This window comes from Halichoerus grypus, chromosome 2, assembly GCF_964656455.1.
Source record: "Halichoerus grypus chromosome 2, mHalGry1.hap1.1, whole genome shotgun sequence".
Lineage (NCBI taxonomy): Eukaryota > Metazoa > Chordata > Mammalia > Carnivora > Phocidae > Halichoerus > Halichoerus grypus.
The window spans coordinates 178,270,534-178,290,299 of record NC_135713.1 but is presented as its reverse complement, the minus strand read 5'-3'; the positions used below and the strand labels follow the sequence as shown (position 1 = coordinate 178,290,299).

The following is a 19,766-nucleotide window of genomic DNA, read 5'->3' as shown; positions in this document are numbered from 1 at the left end:
TGGTGTGTATCCCGCACCACGTTTTGTCACCTCTAAGATGGCTGTTGAATTAAGACACCACTGATTTCTGTACCTCTAAACAAAAGAAAACTCACCGTTGTGATCATGATCATAGAAGGCCAGAGACCATAAGATGCATCCAAATTTCAGGGATGTTAGAATGTTTTTGTTTTTGTTTTTGTTTTTTAAAGATCTTAAAATGGGTAAACAAAAATGTTTCTAAGAATGAAGGAGTTTCCCTTTATCCGCTGGCCCTCAGCTGAATTAAGCCCGTCAGCCATGTCCTGCCACCTGTAGATGGATCGTGGCAGCTACGCAGGTGTGGCGAAGGCCTGGAGTTGAGGCCTCACGGGAGAGCAGGCTGATGGTCGGGAGGTATAGGGACAACAGATAGGAGGCTGGCGGTACCATTCACTCGGCACTCCGGCGTGCAAAGCACAGGCTCCTGCCTCCCTGGCATCTGCACCTGAGCGTGCACAGCCCTGCCTGTGCCTGAGGAAGTTGAAACCAAGGGGGCCCGGGGACCAGCAGCTACGGAAGCTGGCTGTGAGGGCGGCCTGCTAGAGTCCCTCATGGTCTGAGCCACCTCTGGGTGTCCCTGGGGTGACCCATATCGGCTAGTCCTGTTCTGTCCAGAAGAGGCTGGGGCCCCTGATGTTGAGGGACAAGGTTACTCTGAAGGTGACTCGTCCTTAGCTGGGGACGGAATCTGCATCCGGACAGTACATGCATTGCTTGGCAAAGGATTATGTCCAGGGTTTGGAGAAACCGTGTGGATAATAACCTAATTAGTAGAATCTCAGGAGCGATCTATTTCTGGCAGTTAAGTCGTCCATATTTAAGCCAGAATCCTTCCTCTTGAGCTGGTCTGGACCCGTGTTTTTCTGGGATAGCCCCTCCGGCACACTCTTGAGTGGGAGTGGAGCAGACCTCATCGATGCCAGGGTCCTGCTTCCTGCTCTGTCTGGGGCATGAACTTCAGCCCAATCTTTTGATCGGGGGTAAAGACCCACCATGAGCCCAGAAGAGCATTCAGAGTTGCACAAGTCAGGCCTAAGCAGAGGGAGAGAGGGGGCCTCCTTCCTTCATCTACTTCCAGTAGGGCCCCGGGGCAGGATAAGAATGGGGCCCTCAGACGATCCCGCAAGGGAGGACTCTTCTAGCTCTGCTTGACTGAAGTTCACCGTCCATGAGCCAGGGCCGGGGGCCGTGGGGGACTAGAGTCCCTTGGTATTGAGGGGCTGGTGCGGTTGGAGGGGCGTGGGCCGGTTGTGACTGGCGGTGGCTGTGGAGGCCAGCCCTGCCGGCCGACTCCGGGGACCGTGTGGACCTGTTGGCCCGCTCGCCCACCCTGCGGACCCCCCTTCCCAGCTCACCACTTGTCCCTGCTCCAGCAGCTGTGGCTGGGCGTGGCCGCCAGTTCAGCAGGTGGGGCTGTGAGTGACAGGCTAAAATTAGGTGTATCTACACCCCCAGTCCTCCTTTCATCGGGGTTGTTCTAAGCCTTCTAGATTTCGGGTTGACAGTCACCTGCCAAGCCTGAGGAGGGGGTGTGGGGCGGGGACCTCCTGGGAATGTGGATTTGGGAGTTGTGCGTTTTTGACTGCTCTTAGCTGGTGTCTGGGTGTCTGTGCATGCTGCTTCCTCCCCTGCAGGCTCGGACGGGAACAGCATGGACTCAGTGGATGGCTGCTGTGGCCCCAGGAAGACTGACAGTTTCCAGAACGCCCAAGCAGGCTCCAGTCCTAAGAAGGTGGACCTCATCATCTGGGAGATCGAGGTGCCCAAGGTAAGGGCTGCAAGTTCCACGTTCCCTCAGGCCCAGGGTCATCGGGCTTAGCGGGGAGGGACAGTAAACCCGAAGCAGCCCCTGAGCAAGCCAGAGGCTGGAGGGAAAGGGAGGGCCACACTCTACCAGGGCCCAGAGAGCTTCCTGCGATGTGGAGCTCCCACAGCTGCCTTCAGGGGGGACTTGTTCTCGTCTCCTTGAAACTCACAGGCTACTCACTCTCCCCCTGGGGCTTCCTCGTGTGCGCTGGAGCTCCCATCTGTTTGGAGATGCTAGCAAAAACCAGACTGAGGATATGGGCCAGGCGGGAGTCCCTTCGCCGTGCTCTGCTCTAAAGCTCCCCAACGCAAAGTATATTTGATAATTGAGCATATTTCGGAGAGCTTGAAAAGTATAGACCTGTATGAAGAGAATAACAAGCTGCTCTAATCTCACCCCCGGGAGTGACTGTGAAGACGGGTGTTTCCTTCTCGTCTTGCACCCTGTGGTTTTTAAACAAAACTGAGATGATGTTGGTTTAATTAATGCTTTTAAATACTTAACAATTTAATTTTCCTGTGTTATTCTTTGAAAATATGATTTTAACTGCATTATTCATTGTGTGAATGTCAGTTTACTTCACCAGTCTTCAAATCCAGGGTACCGAAGTGGTTTCGAGCTTCTTGCTGTTCTAACTTAACAATTTTATTAGCTTGATCTTGATGTTTATTGCTGGGGCTCAGAAATAATTGGCCAGCTGAATTCTCCTGGGCACTTAGCTCCCTGCCGCCTGGAGACTTGGCTTGGTTTGAACTCTGGGTCAGGCGGGCTGCTTTGACCCCGGGGTGCTGGCTCCCTTGGTGTTTTCTCCCCCCCGTGACCCCGAGAGCCATTGTACCTTCTTTTCCAGTGGTTGCAAAGGGCACGGACAGGCAGCTCTGGGTGCAGCGCGACCGTGTCCCTGGGGGCTCTGCTGGGGTGGGGTCATTTGGGATTGTCTCAGAGCCTATCTTACTTACATCATGGCTAAGTTGGGCTTCTTCTGTCTGCCTTGAGCTCTTGGCACGCCGGGCACTTCTGCAGGCCTCATGCTCCAGAGGCTCTGGGCCACTGTCAATTGGCAGCAGAAGCCCAAGGGTTCTTTCTTTGACTTTTATTTTCGAATGGAGCCTCTTTATCTTCGAACCCGGATAGACTTGAGGAGGTGGAGGAGTCGTAAATCGACCCTTGTGCTGGTGAAACCTCTCCTAGTATAGATTTGGGAGAAGATGCTGGCTTTGCAGCTTTCTGGATGTGGGCCACATTGTCGGGGAAGAAATGGGAACTGCTGAGAATGGGAGCCAGACTGTAGTTCAGCCACTTAGTAGCTGTGTGATGTTGGGTGAGTTACTTAGCCCCTTTGAGCTTGTTAACTTCATCTGTAAAATGGTGATAAAAGTATCTGTTTCAGAGCTAAGCGCTCAGAACAGTGGCAGATGACTGCTGGCATGTTGACAGTTAATGGTATGTTTGAGCTTGACCTTGTGTAAAACAAAGGTAGGTCTTTGGGAACATAGGGAATTGGTTTCCCATTAACACCCCCAGTTGTCTCTTTCTCTCTCAGCACTTAGTTGGTCGGCTAATTGGCAAGCAGGGGCGGTATGTGAGTTTTCTGAAGCAAACATCTGGTGCCAAGATCTACATCTCAACCCTGCCTTACACTCAGAACATCCAGATCTGCCACATAGAAGGTCAGTGGCAGCTGCTGGCTTGGGTTTCATTGTCTTCCCTGAAATGTAAAGCATTTGAGTCCCAATTATTCCCCTTTTGGAATCTTAAGTCTCCGAATAGAAAACCCTGCTCATCCCAGGTGAAGGGAACGTGGGGCGGTGGGGAGAGGGGGGTGTTCCTTTAGCTCTCCTCTCCTGTTCAGCTACCTGAAGGAGCCTCGGCTCCCTCCCGCGGATCTTCTGGCCAGGAGGGGCGTGGGCACTCAGATGGGCAGGCTGGGGGGCCTGGGTTTAGGGTGCCTGCTGCCTCAGGTGGCTCCCTCACAGAGCAGAACGTGGTTGCCCTCTGGCCGGTGAGGGTTGGCCTTTCCCATCTGCTAGCCTCCTCTTGCATTCAGAGCACGGACACAGCGGCAGAGGTGGCACTGGAAAGGTCAGTGGGTTTCAAGCCTCTTTAGATGCCTTTCTTCTTAAGGCGAAACTTCTAGCTTTTTGGCTCCGTAAAGATACACGTGAACTCTAGGAAAACTCCTGTGGAGTGGGGCATGTGCGGGAGTTTGGTTTTGAAGTTGTCATACCCACTGTGACTCTCCTGCCTTGACCCCCCGTTTAGGTTCTCAGCATCATGTAGACAAAGCACTGAACTTGATTGGGAAGAAGTTCAAAGAACTGAACCTCACCAATATCTACGCCCCGCCCCTGCCGTCACTGGCACTGCCTTCTCTTCCAGTGACTTCCTGGGTGAGCATGCGCCTGGGGGACCGGACCAGACCAGATGTTCTTGTCTCCCTTTCACTCCAGTCTGCCCCAGATAAGAAACTCCCAAGACCGTGGGCCCAGAAGGGCAAGAGCTTGTTGAGGCCTGTGACCTCTCACCTCTGGCCTCCTCTGGTCAGTTGGTTCTGCTTCTCGCCTGCGTTCTCCGCGGCTGGGCTCTGGGGCTGAGGGGCTGGTACAAAGCCAGACTGCCTCTGTCCCCACTTAGAAGGACCATTCTCCTCGGGCTCTTGACACCCGGGCACCTTTTGTGTTTTCAAGGCATTTGCCTAGAAAGGATTATAGTCTATCCAGGAGACTGGGTGCACCCAGACTGGCTTGGTGATGTGTCCAGAGTCTCAGGCTAACACCTCTGAGGCCTGGATGGGACCCACCTTTGTGGGCCTGGATGGGCTTGGAGTGGGTCCTTGTGTTCCTTACTCCTAGTTGAGCCAGGTCTAGTGGAGGCCCTGGTGAAGGATTCCCTTCCCCTCCTCCTTCCCTCTCACGGGAGGTACCTATTATAAAGGAGCAGAAATTCTCCCCACTTGACCCTGGGATCCAGGTGGCTCTTTGGAGGTTGCTCCTGGAGTTTGGCAGGAGGGGAAGCTGACATCTTGGGGCCTCTGTGTGCTGGGCTCTCTGGGGTCTCTGGGGCCTATCACTCGAGATCCTGCAGCATGCCTCCAGCTCTGTTTGAGCCTTCTCTCCCTGGTAGAAGAATTGTAGGGTTCTGTAGGCCAGAGATGATGACGGCATTTCACACGTGGGCTGAATGTGCTGCTTTAGGAAAATTGTCTCCCTGTTGTTGGTTTGGGAGGGTTGACTTCTTGGTTCTAAATCTTGCCCCCTCCAAAGATGCTTGTGCCGTGGCGGGGAGGGATGGGTGTCCAGTTACTTTCCTGTGGATATTGGGGAGTGGGCTGAACCCCACTCCATGCTTTACTTCTGAATGCTAGCATTTTTTTCCCCAGCAGGCTTGGACCAGACCCACTCTTTACTTGTAAATAATTGAGCGGCTGGGATGGCTTCCTTCCCTTGTTCTCTGTGTGGCTTGGTGGAACTGGAGAGGAGATCCCAGGTGCCTTTCAACCAGCTGCACTCGGGGGAGGTGGGGAGGTCAGGACTCTTAGCCAGAGGCCCAGCCACCTGACTGGAAGGTGGCCTCAACATCTTCCTGTGTCCAGGGCACCTAGATGTTGCCTGTAACTTGGCATCAGGAAGACTAGTGTCTAGGGACAAGTCATTTTGAGAGCAGTCTTGGCCTCTGCCAGGGCCTTTAATGTTGGGCCTGGCCACTGAGCAAACCTACATTCCAAATCCCAGAGCGGGGATGAGTTGGGAGGAGGTCTGTGGAGTGCAGAGAGGAGGAGACAGGATGACTCAGACTGTTGGATTCTTGCTGGCAGGAAAGCAGAGTAGAGGGACCCTGCCGGACTTAGAGCTCCTGGGGTTAGCTGCAGGGCCCAGGTTGCTGGCTGACAGGCCTGGGGCCTGCCCACCTCTTACTCTCTGCTGGCTTGTTCTCTGTGGCCCCTCATTCCCTTGCTTCAAGAGAGGCTCCTGCCCAGGCCCCTGCAAGGTATCCACAGCTGGCTCCTCCCTGCCCAGCCCCGGGACGAGGCCTCCTCTAGAGGTGACTCTTGGCATTGCAGGACAAGGGCCGCTGGAGTACGCCTTCCATGGCTGAGGTAGTTGACCTTGGGCTTCTGCCATTTGGGTGCCATGTTGCTTTGGGCTGCCACGCCCTTTTCAGAGATGTGCCAGCTCAGAGGTTTGCCCTGGGACCTCCAGGCTTACCTCAAACCTGAGAAGAGAAGGATCGCTGCAGTGCCTGCTGCCCCTTCCCCTTCCCTACAGCTCATGCTCCCTGATGGCGTCACTGTGGAGGTGATCGTGGTCAACCAGGTCAACGCCGGGCACCTGTTCGTGCAGCAGCACACGCACCCTACCTTCCACGCACTGCGTAGCCTGGACCAGCAGATGTACCTGTGTTACTCTCAGCCCGGAATCCCCACCTTGCCCACCCCGGTGGAAAGTAAGTGCTGCCCAGGCCTCCGCTGGGGAGCCTTGGGCTCTGACCAGGCCAGGGGGAGGAGTTTTGGGAGTGGCCTATTCTTCCTTTGGTCTTGACCCAGGAGGAGGATGTTCTGGGATCCTTCACATGAACAGCATCCCTGAGTTCTTGCCATCAGCGTGGAGTTCATCTGGGCTGAGTTTCCCAGCTTTCCTAATGGAAATGGTCTTTCTACTGGCTTGACAGAGTCCCATGGCATTGGAGTGGATTTTTGACACATCAGTTCAGATCCCAGCTCTGCCATTTATCTGTTGAAAGGGGCGATGCCCACTTGTTTCAGGAATCAGGGTTGGATGTATGTGTGTTATATGTAAAGTACCTGATCCAGATGATGGTTCTCGGAGACGCTCCCTGAGAGCAGTAGGCCCTGCTGTGGGGTGTCTCACCTCCATGTGACCGATGAGAAGACAGGCTCTCAAGTCAGATGGCTGGCCCAGGTGATACCTGAGCACGAACTGGGCTCTAAACTCCGTTGTGCTTCGGAGTCTATGTTTTATCACTTTTTCTTATTGCTCTTGTTGGCAAGAATCCAATGTCAGAACATCTCTTCACCCACCCCTAGCAGGGACTCCTACCCTGGAGCACCCTGATGGGCTTTTAAAGATTTAGGGAAACCTTTGTAGCAGAAATAAGGATTTAATTGTCATCAGAGTCTCTTAACGTTGCTTCAGTCCATCAGTGAGGACCAAACTGGGGTCTAAGAGGACTGTACCAGGGGCTCCCTTTAAGGGTCAGGGTGAGGACATGGTGTGGTCAGCTCTGTGTGCAGGCGCTCACCCCGTAGTTCCATGTGTCCTGTCCCTGCTGCCGTGGGGCGGGGTAGGTGACTGCTGGCGCACTTGCTCCCTGGCCTTGGCTGCCTGGGAGGCCTGTGTTCTTGGCGCCTTCCTGAAGCAAAGGCTAGAAGAGGCGGCCTTAAGCCTAGGGGTCCTCTTCTGATCATTTAAGAGTCACCACGGGCCGGAACAGGCTAACAAGATCTGCTGCACTTGGGAGGTTCTTGATTTTTTCTGGGACTTTCCCTTAAGAATATAAGTCCCCATTCCCTGAGTTTTGGATTTTACTTGGTTCCTTCTGGTCAGTCCTTGTTCATCTCAGGCTTTAGTAGGTTTCAGAGTAAATGGATCTGGAAGAATGCTTTTTGGTCTAGAGAGCTTTTGGGTGGCATACATGGGAGGCCAGATTTCCCACGTCCAGGTCCTTCCCTTGGCGCCGGTCTCGGGCTCCAGGGCAGCTTTGGAGACTCCTGGCTATTTCCTGGCCCTGTAGAGGCACAGGCCTCTGAGAAGTAATGTGGGGAGGTGGGTAGCATCGACCGGGGTGACCCTTGGTGCCCTGCCCTAGGCCAGAAGTATCCACACGCTCTCTTCCTGACCTGCAGTAACGGTCATCTGCGCTGCCCCCGGCGTGGACGGTGCTTGGTGGCGAGCCCAAGTGGTGGCCTCCTATGAGGAAAGCAATGAAGTGGAGATCCGCTACGTGGACTACGGTGGATATAAGAGAGTGAAAGTGGACGTGCTCCGGCAGATCCGGTGGGTCCGCACTCCTCAGACATGCACACACCCCGTATGTCGGGATGTGGGATTACTGCAGAGCTGGCTCAGTTTTACCAAGCCTGGGACATAGGTTGACTCTTCTGCTGCCTACTCTGGTTTAGCAGAGTCTGGTAGAAACAGACTGCACTACTTGCCTCAGCTAGAAAGGCCCGTCTTGTGGCAGATGTCCCCCAAGTATCCTAGGGCAGAAATGAAGCAGGCTTCTCTCTGGGAGCTTGGTGCCAGGAGTCCCTCTGAGGTCAGCTGCTGCAGCGGGGAGGCCTGCATTCAGGCATGCTGGGAGCTGCGGCCTGCTCCCCGTCGTGTATGCCTCTGCTTGGCTTCGTCTTGGGTTTGCTGAGGGCTCACAGCGCTAAAGCACAAAGTAAATATTGGCCTGAAATGGAATCAGCCTTCAGGTTCATAAACAGTGTTCCTTCCTTGCCTTTCTAGATCTGACTTTGTGACTCTGCCATTCCAGGGAGCAGAGGTTCTTCTGGACAGCGTGATGCCCTTGTCAGGTAATAGATGAAGCCCCTGGCAAGGTGGGAACCGTGGTTGAGAGTAGGTCTTTCTCCTTGAGAGCCTTCGTTTGTGCCCGGAGGACTTAGGCTAACACAGCTGCCAGGGACCGGAGAACCGTCTGGTCAGAGTTTGACTGGATGGGTCTGGGCCGAGGCCCAAGGACATGCCTCTCTAACAAATACTCAGCTGATGCCACCGGTGCTGCTGGCCCATGGGCCACCCTTCCAGGGCCGCCGTTCTGGACTTTCCCCAGGCCACCAGCTTGGAGAGGTTTCTAACACAGGACGTAGGTGAGACCCAGGGTCCTAGCATCCATGGCCGAGGGTAGGTGTGGAGGCATGCAGCACTGCTCGGCTGGGCCTCCGCCCCCGGGGCACCATGGGGACCGTGCTGACATTCACAGGTGTGGTATCCTAGACTGACCCCGTCCCCAGACGGAGGGGACTAGCGGAGTGATCTGGGCAAGGTAGCCTTGCCGGTTTTCTAAACTCTCTGGAAAATGGGATGGTATCTGTCCTTCGGGGTGGCCGAAGGAATTACATAAACCCAGGAACTGGTATGTGGACAGTGGTCAAGTTGCAGCTGCCCATGATGTGGAATTTGGTATTTGTAGGTGATAGTCCGCTCGTCTTGTTCTGGTCTGCATCCGGGACATGTGCTAGAGGTCCTGCAGGCTCGCTGCAGTCCGGGCCGCCCGAGCGCTGGGTGACAGCCTCCTTCTGTTTTCCTGTATTGCTCTTGTGTGGTCCCCTCCATTTCTGTCCGTCTCCGCGGTCTGTCCAAGCCCAGCTGCAGCGCTCCCTCCTCTGCCAGGCCCTCCCCAGACCTTTGTGACCCTGCCTCTCCATCCGTGCCGCCTCTTGCCTCGGCTCTGTGCTTGTGCCTAAGTGTGTAAGGCGACGGAGAGTGCCGCCCCGTGCCCTGCCCACTAGCGGGGGACTGCCCACGCCGCGCTCTGTGGCCCCACCTTCGTCAGGTGTCGCTGGAGGAAGGTTCAGCCTGGGCTGCGCCTGGATTAGGTGGTGGTGGCGGCGGCAGCGTTCCTCTTCAAGGCAGAGTTTCTGTCCCTTTGCTCCTGTCCCCTGGCAGTAACCTGTAGCAGAGCCCCTGTGAGTGTACCCGCTTAGAGCCCCGCGGAGGCTTGGCCTCCGTTCCTGCCACAGGTGGCTCTTCCAGACGGTTCTCCGGTCCCTGGCAGCATCTGCTCGGAAAACCCCTGGAAGCTGTGTGAGCGACAAGGATGTTTTGCCTCCGTGAAAGCCTAAATGCTGCTTTTCTTTTTCCTTTTAAAGATGATGACCACTTTTCACCTGAAGCAGATGCAGCCATGAGCGAGATGACCGGAAACACAGCGCTGCTGGCTCAGGTGTGTGCCTGGGAGGCGGGCAGGCTGGCCAGGGTCTGTCTGAGGAGCCTCCTGCCTGGCTTTTGGGCAGTGCCTCCCGGCCTCTTCCCAAGCATCTTGGATTCTTGGCAACTGACCTTTGAATTCCTTTCTCCTTCGTGGCTTGGGCCCTGGGTTGGCCAGCAGTCTTTAATGAGGGGTGCGTGGGCGGGGGGAGCTTTTAAACATGCTTGCTTTCTTCTGTTGTTTTTCTAGGTGACAAGTTACAGTCCAACTGGCCTTCCTCTCATTCAGCTCTGGAGTGTGGTTGGAAATGAAGTAAGTTCTGTTCTTTTCCTTTAAGTTATTGGCCAGTAGTCATGGATTGATTGGGAGCTGATTCTGCCGTTGTGTCCTCTTGAGCTAATCAGAGGATGTAACTATAGACCAGTGCACCCTCCTCCCCCCCCACCGGGACATTTAGCAATGTCTGGAGACATTTTTTTGGTTGCCCTGGTCAGGGGTGGCGATGCTGGTGGCATCTGGCAGGTAGAGGCCGGGGAGTGTTGCTAAATCTCCCACAGTGCACAGGACAGGCCCCACAACAAAATGTCAGTGGTCCTTCCTGGACCTAGGCCTTTCTGGACCCTGTGTCCACTGGGTTTTCCCCACCCCATTTCATGGTGTTAACGCTTAGATTTCTTTAGTGTACTGAGAAGCCCGCCTTCATGCCGACAGAACATTCAGTAAATGTCCCCATTGGCCTAGTAGAGTCCTGTCCCCCACCCCCCACTTCTCTGGTACCTGTGGTCTGCAGTGGTCATCTGGGACTGAGAGGGAGAACCCTCGTTGGCCTGACAGCTGGCCCCGAGGTGCAGTGGGTAAAGCTCTCAAGGGAACTTTGTCTTCTAGGCGGTGTTGATAAACCGGTCGCTGGTGGAGCGAGGCCTTGCTCAGTGGGTAGACAGCTACTACGCGAGCCTCTGACCCCCGTCCCCCACAGACGCTTCTGGAGTCTTTATACACTGTTGAAATTGGGCTTGGCGCTGAGGCAAAGACGTTACATCAGAATAACAAACGTTATCTTCCCCAGAAGGTCGTCTTTTCTTTTTTTCACACTGTAGTCATGTTGAGAAATCTCCTCTCTCAGACAAGGAAGGAACCATGGGTTCTTTCAAAGCCATAGGATGGTGTTTAACAAGCCAGTCAGTTTAGCCTGGTTCCAAGCCTTTAAAAAAAAAAAAAAAAAAAGTGAAAGTAAAACTGTCTCAACCAGGTTGTCCTCTACCACCTCTGTTCCCGTCTTCCTTCCCACCTCCTCCCCTCATTCAGAACCAAACCAACCGCAGCAGACGGGCCAAGGGATGTGTTGCCTGAGAGGGTTTCTTTTCCTTCAAAATCTTTCTTCAGGGAGCAAGACATGAAATCACTAATTGGTATTGATTACTTGTACAGCTTACATCAACGAATTTATGATGTTTAACCAGTTTTTATAAACTTCATCTAGGTCCTAGGAAGGCAGACTTTTTAATGCGTATGTAAATACGAAGCAGTCAGACCTCCGGCCTTGGCCGGTGGGGGAGGGGAATGGTATCTTGCCAAGCCTGGTTGTAATTTGTAACCATTTTCTATTTGTGCAAACTCTGTAAATATATGTTTAAAAAAATGTAATATTTTGTATAAGATACACTGGAGAACAAAGGGAACTGAAGATTTTTCCACACCGCACATCATCAGTGAGCTGCCCCGTGGGCCCCTGCGGCTTCCAGCACATCGGACAGGGCGACTGTAGGGTAGAGATTGTGAGTGGGGATTTTTTTTTTTTCCTGTACAAATTTGTTAAAAAAAAAAAAAAAAAAATCAACTCATTTGAATTACCTTCCTGTGGTGTGTTTGATTCTTTTTTTAGACTGGCTTTTAGCATTGTGCCGACATAAGAAAGTAACTTATATAAATCTTAAACTGTATACATTGTAGCTTTGAGTCCATTTCTTCCAGGGTGAGAGGGTTGGGGTGGGGAGTGAGGTGGTGGTGAGTGTGGAGGGGCCCTGTCTAAAGGAGCCCCTTTAGCCAGAAATTTCCATTTTTTCCCTCTCCTTGCCCCACAAGGTGGCAGCCAAGCTTCCTCCGGCTTCCCCTAGTGCCTCAGATAGCCAGGCCTGAGTTTAAAGCACTGATTTCCACAGTTCTTTGGGTGTTCTCAATAGATCTTTGAAGTTATGTCATCTGTTGCGGTGCTAGGAACAATATATGCCTACATGGGGAGAGCAGAGTGAAGTTTTGATTTTTTAAAGATTTATTTATTATTATTATTTTTTAAAGATTTTTATTTATTTATTTGACAGAGAGACAGTGAGAGCAGGAACACAGCAGGGGGAGTGGGAGAAGGAGAAGCAGGCTCCCCGCCAAGCAGGGAGCCTGATGTGGGACTGGATCCCAGGACCCTGGGATCATGACCTGAGCCGAAGGCAGACGCTTAACGACTGAGCCAACCAGGCGCCCCTAAAGATTTATTTTACGGAGAGGTTGTGCTCACAGGAGGGAGGGGCAGGGGAAGAGGGAGAGAGAGAAAGGATCTTAAGTAGATGCCCCGCTGAGCACGGGGCCCAACATGGGGCTCGAGATTATGACCTGAGCGGAAATCAAGGGTCTGCTGCTTGACTGATTGAGCCACCCAGGCGCCCCAGAATAACATTTTGATTTAACAGACCCTCCAGGGCAAAGGCAGGCTTGGGCCCTTTGGCCTGTGTCTCGGAGCTTACCCCCCGCCCCCCACCACCACCTGGAGAGTGGAGGCTGCCCAAGGTTCCTTCACACTGAAGGAATCTTCCCACAGAGCTGCAGCCACTCTCCCCGGCCGTGGGTAACGAGTGGTTAACAGACTGTTTCCCTCATCTGTAGGATCAGATCATGGGACCAACCTCAAGGCAATGAAGCAAAATCATGGGAGTGTCCCCTGCTCGTACAGAGCTTGGCCCAAGGCAAGCTTTTATGGGGTCGGAGCTGCTCATCCTAAGTCCCAGCAGTAATTGGCGGTGACATTGGCCAGCTTGGGTTACACCCAGTCTCAGCTTTTTCTGTACAACTCTGTATCACTGGAGCAGACAAGGGTGTGTGGGAGCCTTCAAGCCAGTTTGGGGAGAGTCGCAAAGCCTGGTGCGCAGATTTGGCCTTTGGGAGCTATTGAAAGGTTTTAATGGAGGGAGCCACAGAATTCTGGTGCCTGGTGGGGGACAGGGTGGTCCAGACAAGATAAGGGCTTCCAGTGAGACAGCTCCTGGGGTGATGGGTCAGGATCCCTTGGACAAGGCCCCCAGGATTGGGGAAGATGGGCATTGGGGATGAGGAGGTGGGCTGCTCAGGGCTTATAGTCTTAGCCTTCAGGGATGGGTCCCTTTAAGGAGGTTTTGATATGTGGGAGTAAAGTGAGTTTAGAGGTTGGTGAAGGTCATGTACTCTTTGAATTAACCCTTCTCAGATTACAGAGCTTGGAAAAAAGTTGATTTTGACCATTTTGCTGGTAATCTTGTTCTTATGGAGGGGTAGGTTTATGGAGGTCCTCACTTCCCCATTCTGGAAGTCAGTCCTCTGAGCCAGTGTATTTTAGACATCTGCTCTGAGTTAACTGGGCCATCCAGGGGGACGGCTTAAGTATGACTTTGAAAACTCATGGTCCTGGAGGGAGACTTGGTCACCTGCCCGGGGGTATGGGGGAGACAGGTGGAATGCTGGTGCAGGAGGCTAGAGCTTCCAACCTGTTCTTACTCCAGGTGTTTATTTCAACTGCTTCCCCTCGGGTCCTCCGGGCCCTGCCAAGTGGGGCTGCTCCCAGCAGGGTGTCAGCATGGAGGCTGGGGCCCGGGTTCCTGCTATGCCTGGTACAGCCTCACACACGTCCCTTAACTGTCACGGGCTTAAGATAAACCAAGATGAGCAGCTGGAGTGATGGAGAGCTTATTGTGTCAAGACAGGGTGCCGTTTTGCAGGAGATACTTGGTCCTCATGAGACCCCAGTGAGGCAGAAACTGACCCTGGAAATAGATGGTGACTTAGAAAGTGGTTTGCAGTTGGACACTCAAAGCCAGACTCTTGTCCCAAGGCAGGTCGCAACCACAGCCGCTCTGAAGTAACACGAGCACTGATGATGCTTTGTTCCGCATCCCCATGTAAAGGCTACAGTCGTTAAAACATCAGCCCGCAAAACAGTCTTACAACTGAGAATGGCAAAAACACCACGGCAGGAGGTGATCAATCACTTTGCTTATATGAGAGATTAAAATTTGAGAAATGTAAATAAAGCCAGGAAGAACACGTAGCATCTAGGCCAGAGTGAATGGTTTTGATCTTTGATGATCTTGAAAAGGAGAAAAATCTCCACTGGGAAAGGTCATCAGGGATGTGGCCAGAAAAGAGAACATCTGGATTGTTTCTACACCAGCACTGCCCAGTAGAAACATGTGAGCCACGTGTGTAATTTAAAATTTTCTAGGAGCCTCAATAGAAAGGAAAAAACCAGGTGAGACTAATTTTAATAGTTTGTTTAACCTAACATTTCAACATGTAATGCACATTGGAAATATCAATGAGATTTTATAGTATTTTTCATACTAAGTCTTGGGGAATCCTGTGTGTATATCTTACACTCGCAGCCTGTGTGTGCCGACTAACCACGGCCCAGGTGCTCAGGGGGCTACCTTGTGGGGTACCGGACTGTCCCACCGATCAGCATCATACTGGTACTGACGGCCTTATGTTGGTGTTTGTCCTTATCTTACTCAAAAAGCTCTAGGTTCCTTTGCATATTTATTTTTCCAGATGACCTTTAGCATGAATTTTTTTTGAGAGGCAATCATGGTGAATGTTTTACCAACATTTGGAAAAAAATAATGCATGTTGTTGGTTTGTTATAAAGTTTTATGTAATATATTAAATTGAGCTTGTAAATTATTCATATCTAGTTTTTCTTTCTTGCCCTCTCCCTCCACTTTTTTTTTTTTTTTTTTTTTTTGTCTGTACTTTCTGTCCATTCCCAAGAAAAGTGCATTAAAAGATTCTGGTATTGTCACGCTTTCCTGTTCTTCTTAAGTGGAAACTTCTGAAAGAAGCTGTTGTGTTGCTAGGTTTGAAAAAGCTCATGGGTGATATTTTCTCATCAATGTGAAATATCTTTGGTATTCTGTTTGGTGCTTTTTGTTTTAAATTTTGTATTTTTTTCTGTCATTTAACTAATGAGGTGGGTGGATGGCTTATAAACAGCACACTGCTAGAATTTTCTTTTAGCGAAATCTAAGAGGTCAGTAGTTGAATCTGACTTGTTCACTGTAGTCACCGTTGCAATATTATTTGCCATTTAGTTCATTTTTCTGTTTTGTTTTGGGGTGGTTTTAGGCCTTTTTTTTTTTTTTTTTTTTTTTGCTTTTCATTTGCTTGATCAGAACTTTTCCCTGTAGTAAATTTAGCATTTATTTTTATTTTTTAAAAGATTTTATTTATTTGAGAGAGAGCAGAGAACAAAAGCAGAGAGTCGGGGGTGAAGAGGAGCAGAGGGAGAGGGAGAAACAGACTCCTGGCTGAGCAGGGAGCCCGACGCGGGGCTCAATCCCAGGACCCTGGGATCATGACCTGAGCCAAAGGCAGACGCTTATCTGACTGAGCCACCCAGGTGCCCCTAAACTTAGCATTTAACATCTTGTTTCTGTGTTATCAGTGGATATCAGTTATTCGCCAGTAACTCTGAATTTATGTTTCTCTTAATATCATGTAGTTATATTTCCTCCTTTCTCCCCGAAAGGGAAACTCAGCAGAAAGATTTCTGCCTTTCTTCCTACAGATGTGCATGCACACACTTTCTCTGTCTCCTGGGTTTTGTTAGAATCATCTAGAATCCAGTTCAGAATGCCAAACTTTTTTCACATATGCCTCTATCTCAAGAGTTTTAGAATGGTGACATTAAACTTCAGTCACGTTACCGGGAAACATTTTCGCCAACTTTGTTTCACCAGCTTTATTCCTACTATTTCTTACACACCTGCTCCTGAGGTCTTTATTTTGATTCACTTTTGTCTGGACTATGACTTTGACTTTTTTTGGTTTTCAGAGCACCTTGTACATCTGAACATTTCTGTCTTTTTGTCCTGACAACGGCAGCAGGTTACTAGGCTGAGCACCTCTGCTGGAGTGAAGGTCACCTTGCCAAAAATCCCGTCTTTTGTCCCCTGCAGTAGGACTGTGCATCCTTGTACCCTCGGGCGTGGTCCGTGAAAGGTGGGTAGGGGCAGTGCGGGGCCCCAGGTAGACTCACTCGCGCTCTCCCTCCCAGCCATGGCTGAGCCGCAGCTGGGGCCTAGTCTGTGCGCCCGCGTCCTGGCGCGAAGACCACAAAGGGCAGGGTTGCGGCCAGTCCCCCATGGATGCAGGTGTGTGAAGCAAGTGTGTCCTAAGTCACTGAGGTTGAGCTGGTGTGTTCTCTGCAGCCTGTTCTAGCCTGTGCTGATCGATGGTCCCTCGTTCTGGGCCCCTGACTTTTCCTCTGAGGACTTAGAGCTCTGGCCGTGGGGCTTGGGGCAAGGGTCTCACCCTCTCTCCCCCCATCCCCCATCCGTAAAACCCGGGGGTGACTTAGATGAACACAGAGGTACTTCCCAACTTAGCCTTTAGACCGATTTGTTCTGTAAATAAGAGCCTTCCTGAAGATTCCTGTTAATGAGGCTGACTGACTTTGTATTTTTACAAAGCAAATTATCTAGGCGAGATCTTGGCTGTTTGTTGCTAGAAATAGGCCCAGCTGACATCTGGTCGGGCAGATACCATTTGAGAAGCCCTGGAAGGCCCCGGGAGGCAGACACCTCCTACCTCGACCTGGGATGGATTTCTTACGTTTCTCCAGCTTCCTTGGCTTGGTGACAGGAGCTCTGCCTGCTCCCACTGATGTCTTTCTCTCCACTGAGTGCCTGCTGTATGCCAAGCTTCCTGCGAGGGGCCCGTGAGGATGAGACCCACACTGGCCCGTAGGGAAGCATCTCTCCCTGGGGAGGGGGGCTCGGTGGTCTCTGCACAGATGGTGCTTTCCTGTGGAGGTGCCTTCCCTCACTTCCTTAGGGGATCCTGGCAACCGCTGGGGAGGTGGGAAACAGGCTACAGATCAGCAGCTCCAGGACTGGGACTCGGGCCTTCGAGACCCCAGACCCCAGACTCTGCTCTTACGTACGTGCATGTGCTACCTTTCATGGTGGCCAAAGGGGCCATGCTGACGGGGTGGTGAGGGAGGCTAGCATTCCCGTGTTTCTGGGAAAGCTCCTTGCAGGAAGTGGCCTCCACCACCTTGGAGGAAGAGAAGGCCACGGAAAGAGGTGAAGGTGGTGGGGGCCACCCTCCCACCAAGATGGGGGCTGTCCTGTAGTCTGGCTCGGGGACACTTGGAGAAAGAGACGGTAAAGGAGGACACACGTCTTCGCTGGAGGCTGTCTGCAAATAGATCATGTGTACAAGTCCTATCTTTTTGTTCTCTTTTTTTAATAGGTGATACAATTCATGATTCCAAAGATATCTAAGGATAATCAGTGAAAGGTGGTTTCCTTGCTGTGTCCCCCAGGCCCCCACGTTTCGTCTCCAGGGAGATGATTTAGTTTTTCGCGTCTTCTACGAGAGGGCCCATCCCTCACACACACGAATGACAGCCTCGCGTCAGCCTCAGGCCACAAACCAGACCTGTGTTTGTAAATATAGTGTTACTGGCCCACAGCCACGGGCGTTGGGTTGCATATTGTCTATTGTGCTACAACCAGCAACTTGAGGACCTGCCGTAGAGACTGTGCCCTGCAAGGTCAGAAATACCTAGTCCTTTACAGAAAGAAGTTCGCTGACCTCCCCGCTATGAGCACTCCTGCATACTTGGCCCTATTTAATCAAACTTAAATGCGGCCTTAGTATTTCCTGCCTTCTTGCCAACCATGAATTCTTTAGACTTGGAGAATTACAGAATCTTCAGGGTCCCTAAGGTTGTCTGCGGTGGGCAGCTCTGTGTCTTGTAGACTCCCTCCTGGTAGAAGCCTTGCTCCTGGTAGGGCGATCCAGCATAGAACCCTCCGCTCACATAGGGTGGGCACAAACCCAGGGTAGACCAGGAAGACCCTTTTTGGGTAGCAGAGTGTGGTCCACAATCCCAGAGTGCTGGCAGCATCTGGGAGCAGAATCCCAAGCCCCACCCTACTGAACCCACTCTTCCTTTGCCTAAGATCCCCAGGGGATTTATGTGCTCGTGCAGGTTGGCAGAAGTGCCATTCTGGGGCCGTAGTGTCTTAACTGGCTGCATACTGGAATCGCTTCGAAACTCCCAGTGCCCAGACCCATTCTCAGAGATGCAGATTTCACTGGGCTGGGTGGCAGCTTGGGAGTTGAAATAACATTTTTTAGAATTGTTACTTTTGGAGTATGACACATATGTTAAACTACATAAAGTGCACAATTCTTGAGGGTAGGACGTGATGCCCTTTTACACAGATAAACCTGGGTCACCCTAGTCAGGTGATGATGGACATTTCCAGGACCCCAGGAGTTCCTCTCATGCCCTGTCTGGCCAGCACCCTCTCCCCAGTGACCACTATTCTTTGACCTCTGTAAGATTAGCTTTGCCTTTCTGGACCTTTGAATGAATGGGATCATCCAGCAAGTACTCTTGCATCCTGCTCCCTCCACCAGCCTCGAGGTCTGAGAAGGTATGTGTCTTCTGCTGCATGAACATAACACAGCTTCTCTACCCGTTCTTTGATGAGTGTTCATTTAGGTGTCCCTTTGGGGCTGGAATGAATAAAGCTGCTCCGACTCACTCCTAGGTTTTTGGTGGATGTATATATTCATTTCTCTTGGGCCTGCATCTGGGAGGAGGACTCCTGGGCCGGGCCGTGGGGCCGGATTATGTTTAGACTCAGTAGTTATTTGCACATCAGGATTTATAAAAGCTCACCAGGGGGGCTCCTGGCTGGCTCAGTCAGTAGAGCATGCAACTCTTGATAATCAGGGTTGAGAGTTCAAGCCCTACATTGGGTGTAGAGATTACTTAAATAAATCTTAAAAAAAAAAAAAAAAATCTTTAAAAAAAAGAAGCTCACCAGGTGACGCTGATGTGTTTCTGGAACTGAGAATCCTGCTTGAGAGAGAGACCTCTCTGAGCTCTTCCTGCCCAGCTGCCCTTCCGGCTCCTGTCCTGTTGCTTTGCCCAGTGACCTTCCAGGCAATCCCTAATCCATTTCTGTTGCTTGCCACTATGAATGCTCTCTAACCAGATGTGTGGTTCCAGGCCAGTCCCACCCCACCCCTGAATCCACTTCCTCCCTGCTGATTGGATTCCAGCCTCGCCCCAGTATCTCTCCCGCCAGAGCCCTCAGTACCTGCAGCGGCTGAGCTCAGTCTCCATCACGCTCTTCCTCCTAAATCCTCTGGGCCCTCCGGACATGCAGTGGATGGTTCCCAGCATCCTGTCTCAAGAGGACGAAGAGGGTTGGCATGAAACCACTGGCATAAAGCATGGAAAGCACTTAGCACGGGGCCCGGTGGAAAGCGTTCAATAAATGATGCCTAAGTGCAGATCATAGAACATTTCCATCTGCTCCCAGTTCCAACGCATCCAGAGTGGTGCTGTCCAACGTGGTGGCCACTGGCCGCATGTGGCCACGGAGCGCTTGAGACATGACTTGTCCAGATGGAGAGGTGTTGTAAGCTTAAACTATACACTTTGTGAGAAAAAGCATGATTGAAGAGAGAGAATGAAACATTTTGGTTATAGTGGATTACAAAAGATACGATCGGTCACACATGTTTCTTTTTGCGTCTTAAAGGGTGGCTGGTGGACTAGTGCACATCCCTCGTGGCTCCCATCGTTTATGGGGCAGCCCTGGGTAGAGGAGTGCCATGAGAGGAGGTTACACTCTTTCCAATAATGTTTCTCAAGTTGGGGCTCAGGCCGTTTGCTTCAGAGCTTACCTGGAGTGCTTGTTAAAAATGCAAATTGCTGGGCCCTGCCCAGAAACTCTTTAAGAATGGGACTAGGAATCTGCATTTTCAATTAACTCCGTAG

At 51.7% G+C, this 19,766-nt stretch overlaps 1 protein-coding gene across 2 annotated transcripts in view; it reads left to right on the top strand.

The window, feature by feature from the left end:
- AKAP1 (A-kinase anchoring protein 1) overlaps window positions 1-14,641 on the top strand; it is a 36,519-nt gene extending 21,878 nt beyond the window's left edge. For both annotated transcript variants that reach the window (XM_036106054.2, XM_036106050.2), the window contains exons 3-11: window positions 1,656-1,789; window positions 3,372-3,498; window positions 4,091-4,218; window positions 6,094-6,271; window positions 7,692-7,842; window positions 8,299-8,366; window positions 9,663-9,736; window positions 9,971-10,033; window positions 10,607-14,641. In XM_036106054.2, coding sequence (XP_035961947.2) covers window positions 1,656-1,789; window positions 3,372-3,498; window positions 4,091-4,218; window positions 6,094-6,271; window positions 7,692-7,842; window positions 8,299-8,366; window positions 9,663-9,736; window positions 9,971-10,033; window positions 10,607-10,681 — 998 coding nt within the window. In that variant the 3' untranslated portion in view covers window positions 10,682-14,641. The remainder of the gene's footprint in view (window positions 1-1,655; window positions 1,790-3,371; window positions 3,499-4,090; window positions 4,219-6,093; window positions 6,272-7,691; window positions 7,843-8,298; window positions 8,367-9,662; window positions 9,737-9,970; window positions 10,034-10,606) is intronic.
- The last annotated feature ends 5,125 nt before the right edge of the window (window positions 14,642-19,766 follow it).